Source organism: Podarcis liolepis (assembly GCF_965112155.1).
Source record: "Podarcis liolepis genome assembly, chromosome: 11".
Taxonomy (NCBI): Eukaryota; Metazoa; Chordata; class Lepidosauria; order Squamata; family Lacertidae; genus Podarcis; species Podarcis liolepis.
In genome coordinates, this window is record NC_139565.1 from 4,964,630 (window position 1) to 4,982,576 (window position 17,947).

The window sequence follows — 17,947 nt, forward strand, 5'->3', positions numbered from 1 at the left end:
TTGCTTCCTCTGTGATACTGAATTCGATGCGTGGCAGAGGGTGGTTAATCCTCCTTTTAATCTTAAAAGCCTATTTGGCAGTTTTTCCCATAGGTGAATATGCGCCAAGGGTATCGGATGCTGTGGATAAAAGAGGCCATGGGGTAGGGGTTATCCTTCTGCAATGGGACGTGCTGGACCACAGTAGCTCAACTTGGCACAGAAATGCAAATTGCAAAGGGCTCTCTAGTGTGCATGTCTTCAGTGTTCTGCCTCTCCGTTTTAAAAACAATTCCTTTGTGCACAAAAGAAGCCCTGCAATCAATTGCAGACTTACTGGATTCCATAAACAGCACTTTGCAGAGAAAGAAACAGCAAAATGTTCTGTTTGATTGAAAATACTAAAAAGAATTATGGTATTGTAATGTACAAATGCATCCGTGATGGAACTGACCAGAAAAGGTGACCTATTCTAACAAGCTTGGTTCACTGGGAGCTGGGCATGAAAGAATTATATAATTAATACTGAGTTTTCACTCACATTCCTCTTCAATGAAGTGAAAATAGACACAGTGATCCCAGGGCATTCATTTGTGCATATATTTACGGCATTACAATCCCCTTTTGCAAACAAAAAAGCAAAAAGTGGCAGAGCTCTTGACGATAAGTAGTCATTTTTCACATGCTTATTTGGTTTTGTTTTTTTAAAAAATCAGTTTATTTTTTGCACTTTCTAAGGCATAAATATTACATGTAAGAAAAACATTTAAAAGGCTTATGCTTCTTCACAATGCCAGTATGTCTTATAATAAAGCTACGGAAAATAAGGCAGCAGAATTTCTTCTTCAGGAAAGATTTGCGATCCATTTTCAGTGGCCTGTGTGAGTTTTCCATTTGCGCACTACCTCCATGAATCTGCTAGCCTCCCCCATCCCTTCCATTAGCCATATATTTCCATATAATGTACTCCAGCTGAGCCTTCAATAAAGTTGTGAGCAATGACAGAAGCACTCCAACACGTTGCATCTTAGAACAAAGCTGTTTTGAGCAGTGGAGCGCTCTCCCTAGCAGAGCTTTTGAGATGAAGTTGTTGATAGGTTATTCACAGGTGGTGTAACTGGCAGTCATATAACATGTTGTTCCTGGTGAGATGTACTGTTTGCCATGTTGGCTCAGCATTTATTGGTCTGCCATTTTGGCAATTCTTTCTGAAGAAAAATATATATAAACTCCTTGGTATTTGTGTCCTAGAAAAAATATTGCAAGGGGCTAGAATGAGTTAAGCCCAACTATGTTAAACTATGTTTCACAAATTGTGCCTTAGCCTGGATCTTTTTTCTAAGTTAAGAGAGACGTTCTGCATCTATGTAAACCCTTTGTCTTGTGCATACCACACGTGTGGCTTATTGAAACATGTTTTTCTCTCTTCTTCTTTCCCTAGGGCATACTCATTTCATGTAAGTGCAGATGGCCAAATGCAGCCTGTACCTTTTCCTCCTGATGCCCTCATTGGGCCAGGAATCCCACGTCACGCTCGGCAGATTAACACCCTGAACCACGGGGAAGTGGTCTGTGCAGTCACAATCAGCAACCCCACAAGGCATGTGTACACTGGTGGGAAAGGATGTGTCAAGGTCTGGGATATCAGTCATCCAGGCAACAAGAGCCCTGTCTCTCAGCTGGATTGCCTGGTGAGTAATGGCAGTCAAAAGGTCTTTAGAGAGTTGGTGCTGGCAGTGGTGAGGTGGCCATGGAGGCATAGAGACCATTGTTGGGTGGTTGGGGCATCTGTAAATTAGTCATCCAATTTGATGTTTCTGCATATAGTTTAAGTAGTATTAAACCCCAGTAATTTTGCCAGCTGCGTAATTCATCAATCACATATTTTAAACTCTCGGATTTAATTGAATTTCAAATGAACCTGTCAACTTTTAATACAGGTTTCTGTTTGTGTATCTCTAAATTTAGGCTATGCATTTTCTATAGAGGATAATTCTTCTGTTTTGGGTGCTTAACCAAGAAAAAACATCAACATAAGATAGTTTTCAAATTATTACCTGCATTTGTTAAAAGTGACATTTATTGTGGCTACAATCCAGTTAAAGAAATTTTAACTGGCTAATCATGATGTTAGGAGATTACCTAGTTCATCATTTTATTAGGTTAACATGAATTTGCATCTGAGTAAAAGCAATAATTGTGACGCAAGAAGCATATTTTGTTTTTTTAAGATGATTCACACAATAACAGCTATAATCATATAAGATTTTAATAAATAAGAGAAAAATTGCCAGATTTGAGAAGCATTGTTGTTCTAGCTTTTGGTTCGTTATCTTTTCCCCATTCTTGACCTGATACTTTCTTCCCCTGTATTGCTACTATTATAATACTGAAAATACTTGTCAGATCTTTGTTTCTTGGTTTTTCTTATTTCTTGGCAGCGGTGGGAGATTTTATAAAGTCACTGTCTGCTGAGAGTGATGTTGGTCTCCTTCAAGGGGTTAAAATAACAGAAACACAAACTTCCTCAAAAAAATGTGTAGGCTTCCATAAGCACTCAGAAGGCTCGCAAGCTCTGAATTGTTTGGGGCTGGGCACAGGGCTGCATGTGCGTTTTGATACTAATTAAGATTAAATATCTCTCACTGCTGAATTTTGTAGATCAAGTTTAAGTACTTCCCTAATGTCGTGTAATTTTCTGGCATTAATCCACTTTATCATTGTCATAAGTATAAATGGCTCATTAAAACCAAGAGGGAATACAATACTTTTATGGATTCCTGCTCTCGTGTTAATGCTGTTTTCCTTTCCTCATGAGTAATCTCTTGATGGCTTCTGTCTCTACAGAACAGAGATAACTACATCCGCTCCTGCAGATTGCTCCCCGACGGCCGCACCCTGATTGTTGGCGGGGAAGCCAGCACGTTATCCATTTGGGACCTGGCAGCTCCAACTCCGCGTATAAAAGCAGAGTTGACGTCCTCGGCTCCTGCCTGCTATGCTCTGGCAATCAGCCCTGATTCCAAGGTCTGCTTCTCCTGCTGTAGCGATGGGAACATTGCAGTCTGGGATCTGCACAATCAGACATTGGTCAGGTAGGTCAGCTTAAGACGGATTGTCAAGCCAACTCTAAATGTGTTCACCATACTCTGTGTTTGCACTGGGGGTGTCATGTGGTGGGAGCTATAGCAAATGAAGCAGCCATAAACTTGAAAGGTCAATAGTTGTTTGCGCATTAGGCTTCCAGAATCATGAATTATTACCTTTAATGCTGGATTATTTGGATGGGAAGAGTCCTAGGGCCTATTTCAGCCTTCTATTACCAATTCTGCCAGTGTTTCCCCATTCTGTCAAAGGAGACATTTCTAGGCAGTTGCTACCTGTGAAGCAGCAGCCATTGCAGACTGTGTGTGTGGGTGTAGTCCAAAGATTAGAATTAGATTTTTGATTGGTGCTGGAACAAATAAGAGTATTAGTATTAAAATACACAGTATGGCTCAAGTGGCCTGCTAATTTGTTATTTTTGTGCAGACATAGTGGAAACAAGGGCTGTAGCTCAGGGTTGGGGAAGAGACCTGTCTTGAAATCCTGGAAAACTACTTCCAGTCAGACCATACTGAGCTAGATGGGTAAATTGTCTGATTCTATTAAAAAGAGCTTCCTGTCAAAATTATGTATATGCATTAGTGGCTGGATGAAAGAACCTGGTGTTTGTAGTCTCTGAAATTAGATTGTGTGAACATGTATACATGATTTTGAGTGGCTGTCAGAAAGTACCAGTCATGTGAATTCCTATACTTTCTTTTTTCCTTTGTTTCTTCTTCATTGGCTCATTATGAGTCCTTTGGGGCTTGGGTGGAAAAATTGATTTTTTTTAAAAAAAGAATTCATTTTGCTCCTGAGATCTGAGGGCAGGGCAGGCAGTAAACCTAATTAAATACAGATGAGAGTTTAAGTACCTCCAAGCTGGGAATTCTTTGACATGCATTGGTTTGCTGTTACCTCCAGTGGAAAAGAAGGCTAAACAAAAACTAATAGCCTATGCAAAGTCTGAAGGGTAATAATACATGGAAAACATGGGTTGTCCTCAGCTAATAATCATGTTCTGTGTTGAAGCCACTCTATGGGGGGGGGTACAGGAAATGCAGTGATTGGGTTGCCAGAGAGAGAGAAGGTGTACATATGTTGGATCTTTTAAAACGGATTTTCTTGAAACTGCATAGTTTTTTTAATGGGTTCCTCACCAACCACCATCATATCGCAGATCACATTTGTGGCGTTCGTACGGAGCCCCTGGTTGTCTCACGGACTATTGACCCGTACACCACTAATCCGCTGCCACCAACCAGGTCCTTCCTGGTAAAATCCCTTCAGTCTCAGTCAGCTTTTCAATTCATAAAGAAGAGTGTATTTTATTTCAGACTTAAAACAAAACTATTACAGCATTCCAAAGAGTGTTCCTCTTTACTTTCTTAGTCTTATGTTCCTCTCTCTATCTCTGCTACCACCACCCCCACACTCAAGGACCAACTGCCCTAACTGTCTCTCTATAACCAACTGCCTTTCCCAACCAGCCAACCCACTCCAACCAACCAACTCCCAACAAATTCCCCCCAGAACTCCTTTATAGACCCACTGACTCCACCCCCCTGGGTCCTGTCTGTGCAACCTATTTAACTATTTCCCCTCCACCACTCTCTCATATATGGTAACGTCACAGCATCTATCTCTACTGACTAAGGAGCACAAATTGTGGATCTGGTGCTTTCTCGCATTACCTTGATGCAAAAACATGGATCATGTAATTTGTTTTCAGGATACAACCAAAAATTAAAATTGTGTGTGTGTGTGAAATTCCTGCCTCAATTCATACTTCTTTTGAAAGTGATGGCACTTTTGCCTTGTTTTGACATTTCCAGGCAATTCCAGGGCCACACAGACGGAGCCAGTTGTATTGATATTTCAAATGACGGCACTAAGCTCTGGACAGGAGGCCTGGACAATACAGTGAGATCCTGGGACCTAAGAGAAGGCAGGCAGCTACAGCAACACGACTTCACATCACAGGTGAAGAATTCACGACAAGTTAAAAGCAGTCTGTGATGTTTTTATATTTTAAAAATCAAGGTTCTTAAAGCAGGCTTGAAGAACAGCCACAGAAGAATCTTTTCCTTTGGCTTTTGCATCCTTTAACTGGTGTGTGTAGGGCTCCTGTAGATGATTGGCTATCTATAGGTCCTATTCCAAGATAACCTGTATGAAAATGCTATTTCAGCCCATCTCAGAATTAAGATGTAGGTCTTGATCAGTGCCGTAAGTTACACAGTTAATTGAGTTTTGTTTATCTGAGCTGCTGTCTCTTGAACTAGTGCTGTCGCTTCATTAGCATCTCTTTGAAAAATAAAAAACTGTGTTAGACCAAATTATCTTCCCAGCAGCAGTAAATTCCGTTACCGAGACAGGTGTGTAAAGCTTTCATTAAGCATCAACCTGTGTACTATTTTAATTGCAGATCTTCTCACTGGGTTATTGCCCAACTGGAGAATGGTTGGCAGTAGGAATGGAGAACAGCAATGTTGAAGTGCTGCATGTCACAAAACCAGACAAGTATCAACTTCATCTTCATGAGAGTTGTGTGTTATCCCTGAAGTTCGCTCACTGCGGTAAGCAGTTCAGTATACAGTAGCGCCGTCGTCCGAACCTGCTTCCCGTAAAAACCAAGAAGGGAGAATCAAATGGCAGATATTTAATTGTACATGTATGGTTGACTTTTGTTTTGGTGAGCCGTTCAGCTGCAGATCATTGTTTCAACCAGGGATAAAGAATGGATGGGAAGGGGAGAAGAGAATAGATTTTGTTGATGTGCAGATTAATCAATTGAAAAACTGCTTCTAATTATTTTTAAATCTGATTTCAGGCAAATGGTTTGTAAGCACTGGAAAAGACAACCTTCTGAATGCTTGGAGAACACCTTATGGAGCCAGCATATTCCAGGTAAAAATCATAGAGGTGGGATGTTAACCACATACAAAGCAGCCTTATACCAATGGTTTGTCGTAGGACCTTGTAGAGCTTCTGTCAGGGAACATTCAGCAACCTCCCTTCGCATAGCGACATTTTACCACCCTTTTCCCATAACCCCACCTTATTCTTTCTTTCTGCTGCAGACTTTGGCAGTTCTCAATGTTTCTTTCAGTGTTCTCCTTAGATACACAGTTTTCCTTTCTTTGCCATTTTGGCACGGCATGCCTTCATTTGCCACAAAGGCTATTTTTCACAACCAGTCAGAAAAATAGTGATTGGGTAACATGATTGTCCGGAATACATGCAAGACAAGCTTGCACATTGTTCAAGTCTATGGCTAATTTTTGTGCTGTGGGGGTATATGTTAAATACAATTCACGAAGTTCTGCACGTCCCTTCCCAAATTGCCTGCTTTGGGGCTAATTTTTAGCCTGTTGGTTAACTTGATGACAACACATTAGCTGTTTCTGTTTCCCCATTAACTACTGAAGGAATTAATTGGGTGCTGTGTAACAAAGTAGGTTCTTAACTTCTCTTGGTTTTAATCTCTGGAGGACAGTTGATGTAAACAATGACACGATCAATGTCTCAGGTCTGCAGAGTTTACTGAACTTAAGTTTAAGGGTGCAGAAACAAAACAATAAAAGACGTTGGGAAGGAAGCAAAAATGGCTAGACCATTCTGAAAAAGTCTTGTTTGAAGGGAAGAGTTTAATACTGCAATTTTTTGTGCAAAGGATGGTTAACTCTCTTTTTCTCTCTTTTCTTTTTTCAGTCCAAAGAGTCATCTTCTGTGCTTAGCTGTGATATCTCTGTGGATGACAAATACATTGTTACCGGTTCTGGGGACAAGAAGGCTACAGTCTATGAAGTTATTTATTAGAGACAAATCTGAATGAGAACTGTAATCCTCCTTGTAGCACTTTGCTGTATATTTTTCTTCTCTTTCTCTCTTTCCTTCCCAAAGTGAGGACAGAAACTGTTCATCACAATTGTGGACTTTCCCCACCAGACTTGCTATTTAATATCAGGCACCCATTAAGGACTTGTAATACCAAATCTCCAGCTATCTACTTGGAAGAAGATGGAATAAGCATACCTAACAGGGAACCGACTCTTTCAATTATGTATCATAGCTGTAATGTATTTATTTTGTTTAAAGAAAATCTTTTTAACAAGGAACTGACTAAATAAAGTAGTCTGCTTCTGCCTTGGATTTAAAGGTATGTTGCATTCTCAATGTTTGTATTGTTTGTGTGGGATGAGGCTATTTGGTAAAGAATGGGAATTTACCATTTATTACCTAGTGTACACATCTGCACCAATTCAGATCTCAAATGAGTGCTTCATTAAATTCTATTGTTTAATAAACAATGCATAATTAATTACAAGAGGTGATAAACTTGTTCAGATGAAAGTCTAGGAAAACAGGGACTGCAGACTTGCCTCGCCTTTGGTCTTGCCAGACAGCCATGGAAGGCCTTGAAATTTGAAAGGTCCACTACATGTTAAAACAGACAATGGTCCAATTTGCACTATAACTAAACTAGGATTTATCATTGCGGCCCTGAGGGCTTGTTTGTTCTCCCTCACTCTCCACCTCTGGTGGAAACTTTCACTTCTGTTTTTAACAAATTGCAGTTGTCCCTCCCAGTCCAAATCCAGATAAACTGATCAATGTTGACTATGGATTAGGGAAGAAAGCCAACTTCAAAGCATGGTGCATGATCTGGGCTTATTTCCCTATATGTTGGTGCTGTGCTTCTTTGATTTTATATGCATAGGCCTTATGCAAACCTTGCGCCTGTGTGGGGGCACAGCAGGTCCAGAGGCAAGTCAGAGCTAGACACAAAATGACCAAGGCTCCTCCCCACCAAACATAGACTAGATGCTTCTCCAGACCCAGGCCAATCCAGACATAGTCAAGCATAAGTTTTTCTGGCTGTCTTGAAATTTTATACGGACAAACATGCTGACTGGAAATTTGAAAGGGGAAAAAATTGGTAGTTCTATATCAAAACTGGGTTATATTATTGCCACTTCTGCTCTCAAATGGGTGTTGGTTTAATCTCAGGAGGCTACACACCGTGGGGTCTTGCCTGCTTCACCTACTGTATTTTGGGGCTCATTCAGTAACTCTGATTTATCAACGGCAAGTTCAAGTGACATATGACAAGGGTATCAAAAAAATACGCCCAAAATAGAATTGCTATATTAATCTGCCATTTTACAGTGTTTTGTAAACAGTGCTGTGTATGTTGTTGTTCTTTTGCAACAAGTGCAGTGTGTTGCCCAAAATGATGAATATCACTTTTCTTTTGTATGTTTCAGAGAGAAGTACAATAATGTGTCTCCAAGAATGACCTTCATCCCTTCTGGACATTTTTGCCACATTTCTTTGAAAGGGGAGATGTGAGTCTTTGGGCAATTCTGCAGTTACAAAGATTACAGAAAAATATTTGATATATTCATTGGAAATGGCACTGAGAAGGGAAAGGATTCTACAAGGGTACAAACTATAAAAGCGAGGACCTCAGAGGTAGGATTTAGAAGAGCACTCATTCTGAAGTGCAGAACAGAATGGATTTTCACTCGGGAGAAGGACTTGCGTTATTTACCGCCAGTTTTACCCAAGTCTTAGTTGAACGTCCCTGAAATGGACGCTGGCTGAGCCATTGTGCCAGAAACATTGTGTTATCTTTTTATGTTGTTGTTGTTGCTGTTAAACTATGACCTGTGACTTTTTTTTTTTTGAATGCTTAAAAAAAAATCTTTTAAGTCTGTGGATCTGCTGATGTACAGTGCCTTTGCTGCTATGGATCAAAATCAAAAGAACTGTGTAGATAAATCTTTATTGTGTAAGTAGAAATTTACTTAATTTCATACTAGAAATGGGTTAATGCTGCAAGTTGAAATGGACTGTTCATTGAAGTTCCAAATGTGGTAGCAAAAACAAGATAATAATTGTGTTAAGTGCTCAGTGTTTGATGTCATTAACAGTTTCGTAATACTCTACAGTGTAGAAAGATTTTGATACTAAACTGTGTCATTGTACATAGTTCTAATGCATTGTATTGACCACAAGTACTTCTATAATGGTAGATTATCGTTTGTGCATTCAAACTTTTAAGCATTAAACATAAGTAACTTGTAAGATGTGGTTTTTCTAATTTCCCTCCCTCTGTGTGTGACAAAAATGAGCCCAACCGACAGGCATAAAAGCTTTTTAAGCCCACACGATGAACAGTGTGTGTGTTAGAAAGAACTTCTCACCCATGTGTGTCTCTTTTCCCATTTATGAACAGAAGAGACATGTGAAATGCAGTTTTTGCCAACTTCATGAGCATTGCAGGATTCAGCTCCCATTTATGTGCCCTTCTTCAGGGAGTTTCTATACTGCAAACGTAAAGTGTTCAGTAGTCATTCCCTGGGGAAAATTAGGAATTGCAGTTTTGTAAGAGGGAGTTAGAAGTGTCTGTTAGAAAATTCTCAGCATTCTCACCAAATTAACAATTCTTTACATTTGTCATTTGCGGGAAGGCACAACAGTAAAACCAGTTGTATGGATAGAGGTTTGTGGTGTAAATCCACCCTTCCTTTCTATCTATTTCTTGTAATTTTGTCGATTGGGTGTGGAAGCAGGTAATGTTCCACATCCAAAGAACAATCCTCCCCCTTCTCTCCTCAGGAACTCTGATATAATTTTGTATTGAGAAGAATGCAATCCTTTTCCCTTGGGTTCTATGGCATTATGTGTAATTGACATGATCACATGGGTGGGGAACTTTTTTTTAAAAGAAATCTGGGTTGACCGCCTAGATTGAAGCTTGCATGGGGCAAAGTGATTTGTATGAGTGCTCTAATTCAATTTGCAACTGGTCAGACTGTTCTAGGGCTGTTTAAGGTGGCACATTCAATGGCAAGATGATCTTGGTAGCATACTCTTAACCATCTCTATGCATTTGCACTCTTCAAGGCTGACTTGTGATCAGAATGAACAGAAAGCAGCCTACTGCACATTTAAGGGTTGTGCTAATCAGCTCTCAATGATAGTTATGTGATAGTGGTCCCATCTTGCCCTGTTGCTGCCATTGAATTTAAAGCCTTGCCCATAAAGCAATCCTTCAAACTGCTTTATTCCGAACATCTATGAGGCCGCTCTGCTTTGCATGGCCTTCCCTTGTGAATATCCTTTGTCATTGTTCAGATGCTGGATCTGGTTATTGCTGTATCAGCTCACATAAGTCCTTGTTTGAGGTGTACTTAATTTCTTATATTCTGTTAACTGGGATGCTTTGAAAAGCAAAATCCAGTTAAATCCAGGCCTCTGATTCACAAGTAGCAAACAGTGACTGATAGCCTTCTGCAAGGATAGCACACGGTATATTACCTTGATTGCACTCCCTATGTTACATTAAGTCTGCAACACATCACAGGGTGCGGAGGATCAGATCAGAGCCCTACCTTTGAAGGTTGTGGATTAGTTGTCATGTGACAAGGTCATGTGAACTAAGATTCCAATGGGTTGCTCATTTATGTAATGTATGTAATATGGTTTGGGCCAGTGGGTGGTAGTACTGAAAAGAGAGTCCTGAAAACGAAGTCCTAAGTCCCACATTTTCCACTGTGTGCCCCCTTCACAATCAGTGGGAGAGATGAAGCTTGAAGAAATGTGCTGTAGAAGATCATATTTGACAAGCTCTTAAATAATGCACCTGCCGCATCTGCTTTTGAACCAAGAGTTACTGAACATAACCCTCGAGACTTCACGTTTCTTCCGGTATTTGGAGTACAGCATCTCTACCCAACAGAGCAAGTTTTTTTAATGTCAAAACCAATAAATGTTTTTACTTTTACCAAAAGATTTTCTGTCCTGGTTACAAGGAAACAGTATTATAGTGTCTTTTTTATTATTAAAAAAGGCGTAGCCTGACATTTACAATGTGTCCATAAAACTGCTGTTGACTACAGTGAAGAATGCCTGTGGGTCACTTGACTTCACGTGGATTCAGTCAAAAACATTGCCTCTGTTTTTCACTTCTTATACAGCTATGATGCTTTGTAGTGGCCAATAGAGTTATCTTGTTAGTCAAGTCAGGATTTTTATTTTTGTCTCTTCAAAGTAGAAATGTGTGGGATCAGAGAGATTATTAAAATATCCTCTTATTGTTCTACTAGACAACTGAAACAACTGAATAGTGTTCAGAACTTGAAGCGAAATTTAAAGTGCAGAAATCAAGGTTTGCAGAGCAAATATGAGGTGTTTTTAGAAGTAGAATTTCTTAACTAAGGCAGAAGTCCTAAGGTGTCAGAACAGACAGTCCAACTCAGTATATGACAGTTTCCCATGTTTCTTAGGATCCCTTGAATCACCTCATGCCAAATTTGACATCACAGCTGTAAATCCAATCCATCCTATGACCACTTGGACACCCAACCAAGGGATGTACGATCACACACATAAGCATAGCATGTGATACAATTTGTTGAGTTGTTGAGCTTAAAGGTAAAGGGACCCCTGACAGTTAAGTCCAGTCGCGAACACCTCTGGGGTTGCGGCGCTCATCTTGCTTTAGAGGCCGAGGGAGCCAGTGTTTGTCCGCTTCCGCAGACAGTTTTTCTGGGTCATGTGGCCAGCATGACTAAGCCACTTCTGGCGAACCAGAGCAGCGCACGGAAATGCCATTTACCTTCCCGCCAGAGCGGTACCTATTTATCTACTTGCACTTTGACATGCTTTCGAACTGCTAGGTGGGCAAGAGCAGGGACCGAACAACGTGAGCTCACCCCGTCGCGGGGATTCGAACGGCCGAACTTCTGATCGGCAAGTCCGAGCGGCGCAGTGGTTTAAACCACAGCACCACCCATATATATCTATATTTTCAAACGTATGCCGTGGGACAACACTAATCTTAGAAAATGTTTTTTCTTCTCAGCAGTGTGGTGGCGTTTCATGCAAATGTATTTAGCTGGGGAAATGAAGCTAAAAATTTGTCAAGTTAATGAATCTCCAGCATTGGGGATGAAGCTCAACTAAGGTTTTTCAGTGAATAGAAAAAAGTTTTTTAAAAGAAAATCAAAGTAAGCAATAAGACTTAAAAATATATCATTGATGAAAATCAGTAGTTGTTTAAAAGCATATTGAGAGAACTGTGCAGTGTCTCGAGAGTGCTGCGTAACTATGTAATTTCACAGTCTCTAAATAAATCTTCTGAAGTATGCTCAATTGCCTCACATTGGCTCCTCTGGGGGTGGGTAACATCTAAACCCAGCTACTAAAAGAAAGCCTTGTTGTTGTTTTTCTAAGGATGGATCCCTATACTTTTGGAAAACTGCTGCCTTAATGCTTCTCTTCTATTGAGCACCCCAAATCATGGGTTGCTTTTGAAAAATTAGGTATGTAGTGCACTTTTGACTCCTAAAATACATTGAACAATAGTGCAGGAGTATGTAGAGTCATTCTACTAATGGGTAATATGCTGAGAGAGACTCCTTCAGAATCAAGCTTCCCTTCCCGTGGAGAGCAGGGTTTTGTATAATTAAAATCAAGCCACACTATATGATTCTCCATCCTAAATAGACTTCCTGGGTAGGCCGCCATTGCATTTAGGTGATTGGAACTGAAGTGGAAAGCTCTTTGACAAGCTGATGGACAAGTGGAAAGTGGAGGCAGGTAAAAGGAATTTTTTTTTTTAACTTAGTGGAGAAGCAGGCAAATAATTCTTAATGCATATTGCTCATGTTATGCGCGACAGATGCATTTAACAGTAGAGATCATAGAGGGCGCAAGCTTGTGTTTGGCAGCTGCTATATTTTTGCCAAAGAGCTCTTGGGCTCCATGTCAATGGCCTTCCAGTGCTTTCGCATTTGATGGGGTTGGACAGACTTGATGAATTTGGTCAGAACAAGCCCTATAATCTCTTGCCCTCTTTCACTTTACAGTCCTGACTTGTGAAAGGAAGCCACTAACCATGTCACTATGACAGCTCTCTCTCTCTCTCTCTCTCTCACACACACACACACACATATGTACGTCACCTACAATAAAAAATGACATTTATCCAGCCCCATTTTGTCCAAAGACCTTGACAAGGGGAAAAAAGAGGTGGGAAGGGGAATATTTCTATGTTTGCTCTGTTTGAACTCCAGCCAATGCTAACTTTTAGAGCGGAAGTAAAGGGTTATTTGGAAGTGCAAGAGAATGTGAAAAATGGAGGAAAGGGCTGGGTTGCTGCTTTCTTTGAGCTCAGCTTCTGAGAAGATGCAAAGTTGTGGAGACCAAACTCTCATGTTAGCATCAGTGTGGCTCAGCATGCAGAGATACTCAGAATATAAGAGACTTTATGAGAGTTGAACATTGGTGTCTGCTGAGTTGCTGACTCCTTGTTCCAAATCTCGCCTGTCCCTTGCCTTCTGCTGTTGCTAGACTACAACTCCCATCATCCTTGACCACCAGGAGGGCCACATGTTCTCCACTCCAGTAAGACATCTAAGGGAGCAGGACATGGAGATTCAAGAACTGAAGGCCCTTCTGTTTCCTTTCATGGCTGCCTATTCTTGCCTCAGCATTTTGTCTACCCAGATTATTTATTTGTTCATCAATTGTAGAAAGAAAGAAACACACACAACACCTCTAAGCAGTTTACAAAAATACAAAGTTTTAAGATTATGGATTATAAACAGTTAACACAACTATTTAAAATATTTATTATGATTAAACAGTACCTAAAATAATAATAATAATGCATATATCTTCTATACATCTGGATAGGCTTGCCTGAATAAGTAGGTATCAAAGAGAGTTTGGTGCAGGCATCTTCCTGATGTCAATAGACAGGGAGTTCCAAAGTCTATTGCGCCGCTCATTGAAGCTGTGTGTATTTTGGGCCTGATCCTACTTGCAATGCTGAATTCTAGTCTTGTTCATTCCTTCAACAAAAATCTCATGGGGGCTACTTCACTTTAAAAGGTAAAGGGCCCCCTGACCATTAGGTCCAGTCGTGACCAACTCTGGGGTTGCGGCGCTCATCTCGCTTTATTGGCCGAGGGAGCTGGCGTACAGCTTCCGGGTCATGTTGTTTTCTGCAGCAAAAACCATCACAGAGCTTTGTGGTCCTTAAAGACTAACAGCATAAGCTTTTGGAGACAAAGTAACACTGTGTAACTGACCTGAAAATTGTCACTGTGGAGCAAAGTAGCTTAAATGAGAAATACAATGTGAAGCAGCTAAATTGCAGTTCAAGAAATCTAGTGTCACTTGTTGGGTTAAATTGAAACAAAAGATTCTTTAATCATAGTATCTGTGTTAGTTAGTTCACCCATGCCAGGAAATCTGTGCCATCTATGACTGTCCCTTGCAAGTGGTTCCCTGCCCCATTGTAGGTATAAATACCATTAGCTGGCCAAATGTTACCATTCAGCTTCTGTAAAAGATTATAGCTGTGCCTATTTAGCATACATTTAAGCTCTAATTATTATGGACTGTAATGCTTGCATCTTACTTTTATTCAACCCCCATCTTACACATTTCTCCTTTATTATGTCAGCCAACTTAGATTTCATGCCATGAGTCCATAAGAAGTTTTCTTCAGGTATCCCCATGTACCATAACACTCACCTTTTTCCTCCTAGAAAGTAAGGGGAAATGTCTGTGCATGTTATGGAGGGAATGCCTACAGGTGGCATACCTACGGATTTTCCTCCTCTAAAAACTATGTGCGTGTTATGGTCGGGTGCGTGTTATAGAGCGAAAAATACAGTAAATTAATTCCAAAATTATCCTCATTCCATTAATTTTATTTATTTCAGCATTTGTATGTCACCTTTCAGGGCAAGTTCTCCTAGAGCAGCTCATAATATATTAAAAGCACAAAATTTCAACAGAATAAAACATAGGGATTTTCTTCAAAAGACAAAAAATGATGACGGAACTACTTAAAGGCCCCATTTTAGTGTCAGTAATTGCTGCAACGAGGCAGGTTTAGATATACATAACAGGAACTGAAATTTCCATTCCACTCTTCCATGGGGAGCTAGTTAAGGGGCAACCTATAGGTCCTATCTGGCCATAGACAAATTACATAGAAGACCATAATTGCCACGGCCCAGTGCGGCCCACTTGCATGTTTTTTTGGGAGCAGCTGAGAGAGCTAGCTGTGAACCACCTAGCCTGGTGAGAAGACCACAGAGTTTTAAAGTTCAAAAACCGAACGAAGTATTCCAATATTGCTTCCTTTTCATGAAGTGCTTTACCAGTGTCCAGGAGCACATATGTGCATCAGCCAAATAAATCTCAAAAAGAACATTGCTGTTGTAATTTGTTGTTAGTTGCTCTGCCTTTAAACGATAATAACACCCTGAGTGCTGTAAAAAAAAACCTAGTGCTGTAAAAAAACCCTAGCATCCAGTAGTCCCATTCCTGATGCCCTCACCCTTCATGTAGGCAAAAATGATTTGAACGCAGTGGTCTGCCTTGGACTTGGAGTCAAACAATCCATTGCAATCTTAGACAAATCAAAGTTCAGGCCCCTAACCTGGTCATAGGTCAAAGATAATGGAGCACTGAGCTTTCCATGGGGCTTTGCCTCTCAATAAGATCGATAGGGCCCACCGCCAGGTCACCCGAGGTAAAGAGGTGTTTCCTGCAGCAGGCATGTGGTTGCATTCCTCACCATCTTCTGCAGTTTTAAAGGGGAGATGGAGTTCAGCTGTCGGTTGCAGACAGTGCCCTTTTTGCCGTGAGGCTTCTCTAAATTTGTTGGGATGGCTTCTCACTATTGATATGCCTTGTAGGGTGGTGGTGGTTGTAAGGACTACTGGCAGAATGTATGTGGAGCTATGGACACTCAAAAGTGCTACTGAAATGCTAAAAAATTATTAAGCCCGTCTCAGTGAGATCAGCCACATTTACTGCCACGTAATTGTGCATCGGATTGCAGCCTTAGTCACAGATGGACTATCACTAGAATAATTTCATTACAGCTCTGAATTACAAGGATTTGCTCTTTAGGTATTTCTGCTCTGGTTCATGAAGTTCACACTTGCCACGAGCACAAGGACAGTGGGTGTAAAGCAAATTTATAATCTTGTCTTTTTTCCCAGTCCAGTCTGCATTCATCACTTAAAGTAATGGGTTTTGTTAACTCTGGATTTCTGCTGGTCACATGACTTTTGCAGTCCATTAAAATTCCAGCTCAGTGAATTAATGTAAGAACAGCACTTGACTGAAAACATTCTGGCACAGGAGACACAGGTATCGGATGATGCTTTCCTTATTATAATCTATACCCTTGGCTAGCCTCCTTGCTCCAGCCCCTGGTTTTTGTTTTTTACGTGACTGAAATATGCAAGGGTTTATTGCAGGCTTTGTTTACGTATGGAGTTGAGTCTCAGACAGTGTCAATTAGGTAAATAGGCAAATATGAGAGAGTTAAGACTTCAAAGTTGAAATCAATGTATAATGGAGCAGGTTTGCCGGTGGGAAGCCAGCTGTGAGATTAACTTGATAAGGGATCCAGTGTGAATCTCTACTGCTTACAAAGGGTGTCAAACAGCCTTTTAGCGACACCAGGAAGAAAAGCTATGATTTGTTTACATGAAAGTGGTTCAAGCTCTTCATCTGTGACAAATTGTGTATGTCACGTCAGTACATTAAAGTTTACCATAAATCACTTACTCTTGCCAAGATAAAAGGAAAGTTTATCATTTCTCGTCACACATACACAGGTTTAACTTTATGTAGCTATCTCCACCCTAGGAAGGCCTGATAGTCTGTGGTGCCTATAAGCATTGCAGCTGTCTCTTTTCATAGATAAATTGTCTGTCATCTCATGCAGAAGCCTCTAGGTGACACACAATAAAACAGATTCAAGAATTTCAACAGCCAAATGCAGCTTATTAATAAAGAAAACAAAACAATTTACAAGAAGCTTCAGTTCCAGCGAGGGACTGTGGCATCAGCTGTAATCCAGTGGGAAGGTTAACATTCAAGCAGTCCCCTAATTCACCTTTTGCCACCCTGCAGGGTCAACAAGTAGGCACATCAGACATGGGCCCAGTTCTTAGCTGCCAATCAAAATGGAAAAGCCCATCTATTCAAGCGAGTATCCATTAACGCCAGTTTCAAGAGATGATGAAGTTAATACTGGTTAACTGATGTTAAAAATATGTACATGGTGTTAAAAGACCTAGAAAAAGAAAAGGATCATTATCCTGAGTGAGCCTCTTTAGGCAATATAATAATAATTTATTATTTATACCCTGCCCATCTGGCTGAGTTTCCCCAGCCACTATGGGAAGCTCCCAGTCGAGTGTTAAAAACAAAACAGCATTTAATATTAGAAACTTCCCTAAACAGGGCTGCCTTCAGATGTCTTTTAAAAATAGGATAGCTGCTTATTTCCTTGACATCTGATGGGAGGGCGTTCCACAGGGCAGGCGCCACTACCGAGAAGGCCCTCTGCTTGGTTCCCTGTAACCTCACTTCTAGCAACGAGGGAACCGCCAGAAGGCCCTTGGAGCTGGACCTCAGTGTCCGGGCTGGATGATGGGGGTGGAGATGCTCCTTCAGGTATACTGGACCGAGGCCATTTAGGGCTTTAAAGGTCAGCACCAACACTTTGAATTGTGTTCGGAAACGTAGGCAAAGCATCCCAGATTGGGGGCTACCATTGAAAGCTGCCCCTCACTTGTTGCCACCTTGCATAATTCAGAATGAGAGGCCTCCATGGTTGGTGAAAGCCAGCACTTTGAATTAGGCCCAGTGGACGTGGGCAAGGATCAGTGTGAATGTGTTCATAACGCCTGGTCCAAATTAGCAATCTTAACATCATATCCCGTGCCAGGCCATATTCAAGGGCAACCAGTTACAATTTATATTGCAAAGTGTTTGTCCTTGTATTTGCTCTCTATACTTTGGGACGCCACATTTTGAAACCCCCTTTTCT

General features: G+C 40.8%; 1 protein-coding gene and 1 long non-coding RNA gene across 8 annotated transcripts in view; one reads left to right on the plus strand and one right to left on the minus strand.

Moving 5' to 3' along the window:
• Nucleotides 1–9,156, plus strand: part of LOC310688419 (transducin-like enhancer protein 4) — a 127,807-nt gene extending 118,651 nt beyond the window's left edge. For 6 of the 7 annotated variants that reach the window (XR_014516925.1, XR_014516926.1, XR_014516927.1 and 3 more), the window contains 7 exons: nucleotides 1,421–1,670; nucleotides 2,827–3,074; nucleotides 4,899–5,046; nucleotides 5,492–5,642; nucleotides 5,897–5,973; nucleotides 6,778–7,225; nucleotides 8,334–9,156. Coding sequence is in view for 1 of the 7 variants with exons in the window: in XM_083464889.1 (XP_083321015.1) it covers nucleotides 1,421–1,670; nucleotides 2,827–3,074; nucleotides 4,899–5,046; nucleotides 5,492–5,642; nucleotides 5,897–5,973; nucleotides 6,778–6,885 (982 nt within the window). In the remaining 6 variants the exon portion in view is untranslated. Of the gene's footprint in view, nucleotides 1–1,420; nucleotides 1,671–2,826; nucleotides 3,075–4,898; nucleotides 5,047–5,491; nucleotides 5,643–5,896; nucleotides 5,974–6,777; nucleotides 7,229–8,333 lie in introns of those variants that run through there. The other variant, XM_083464889.1, reaches the window with a different exon arrangement.
• The window catches only part of LOC310688515, a 699,093-nt gene that overhangs the window by 444,438 nt on the left and 236,708 nt on the right, over nucleotides 1–17,947 (minus strand). The gene's annotated exons all lie outside the window — the stretch shown is intronic.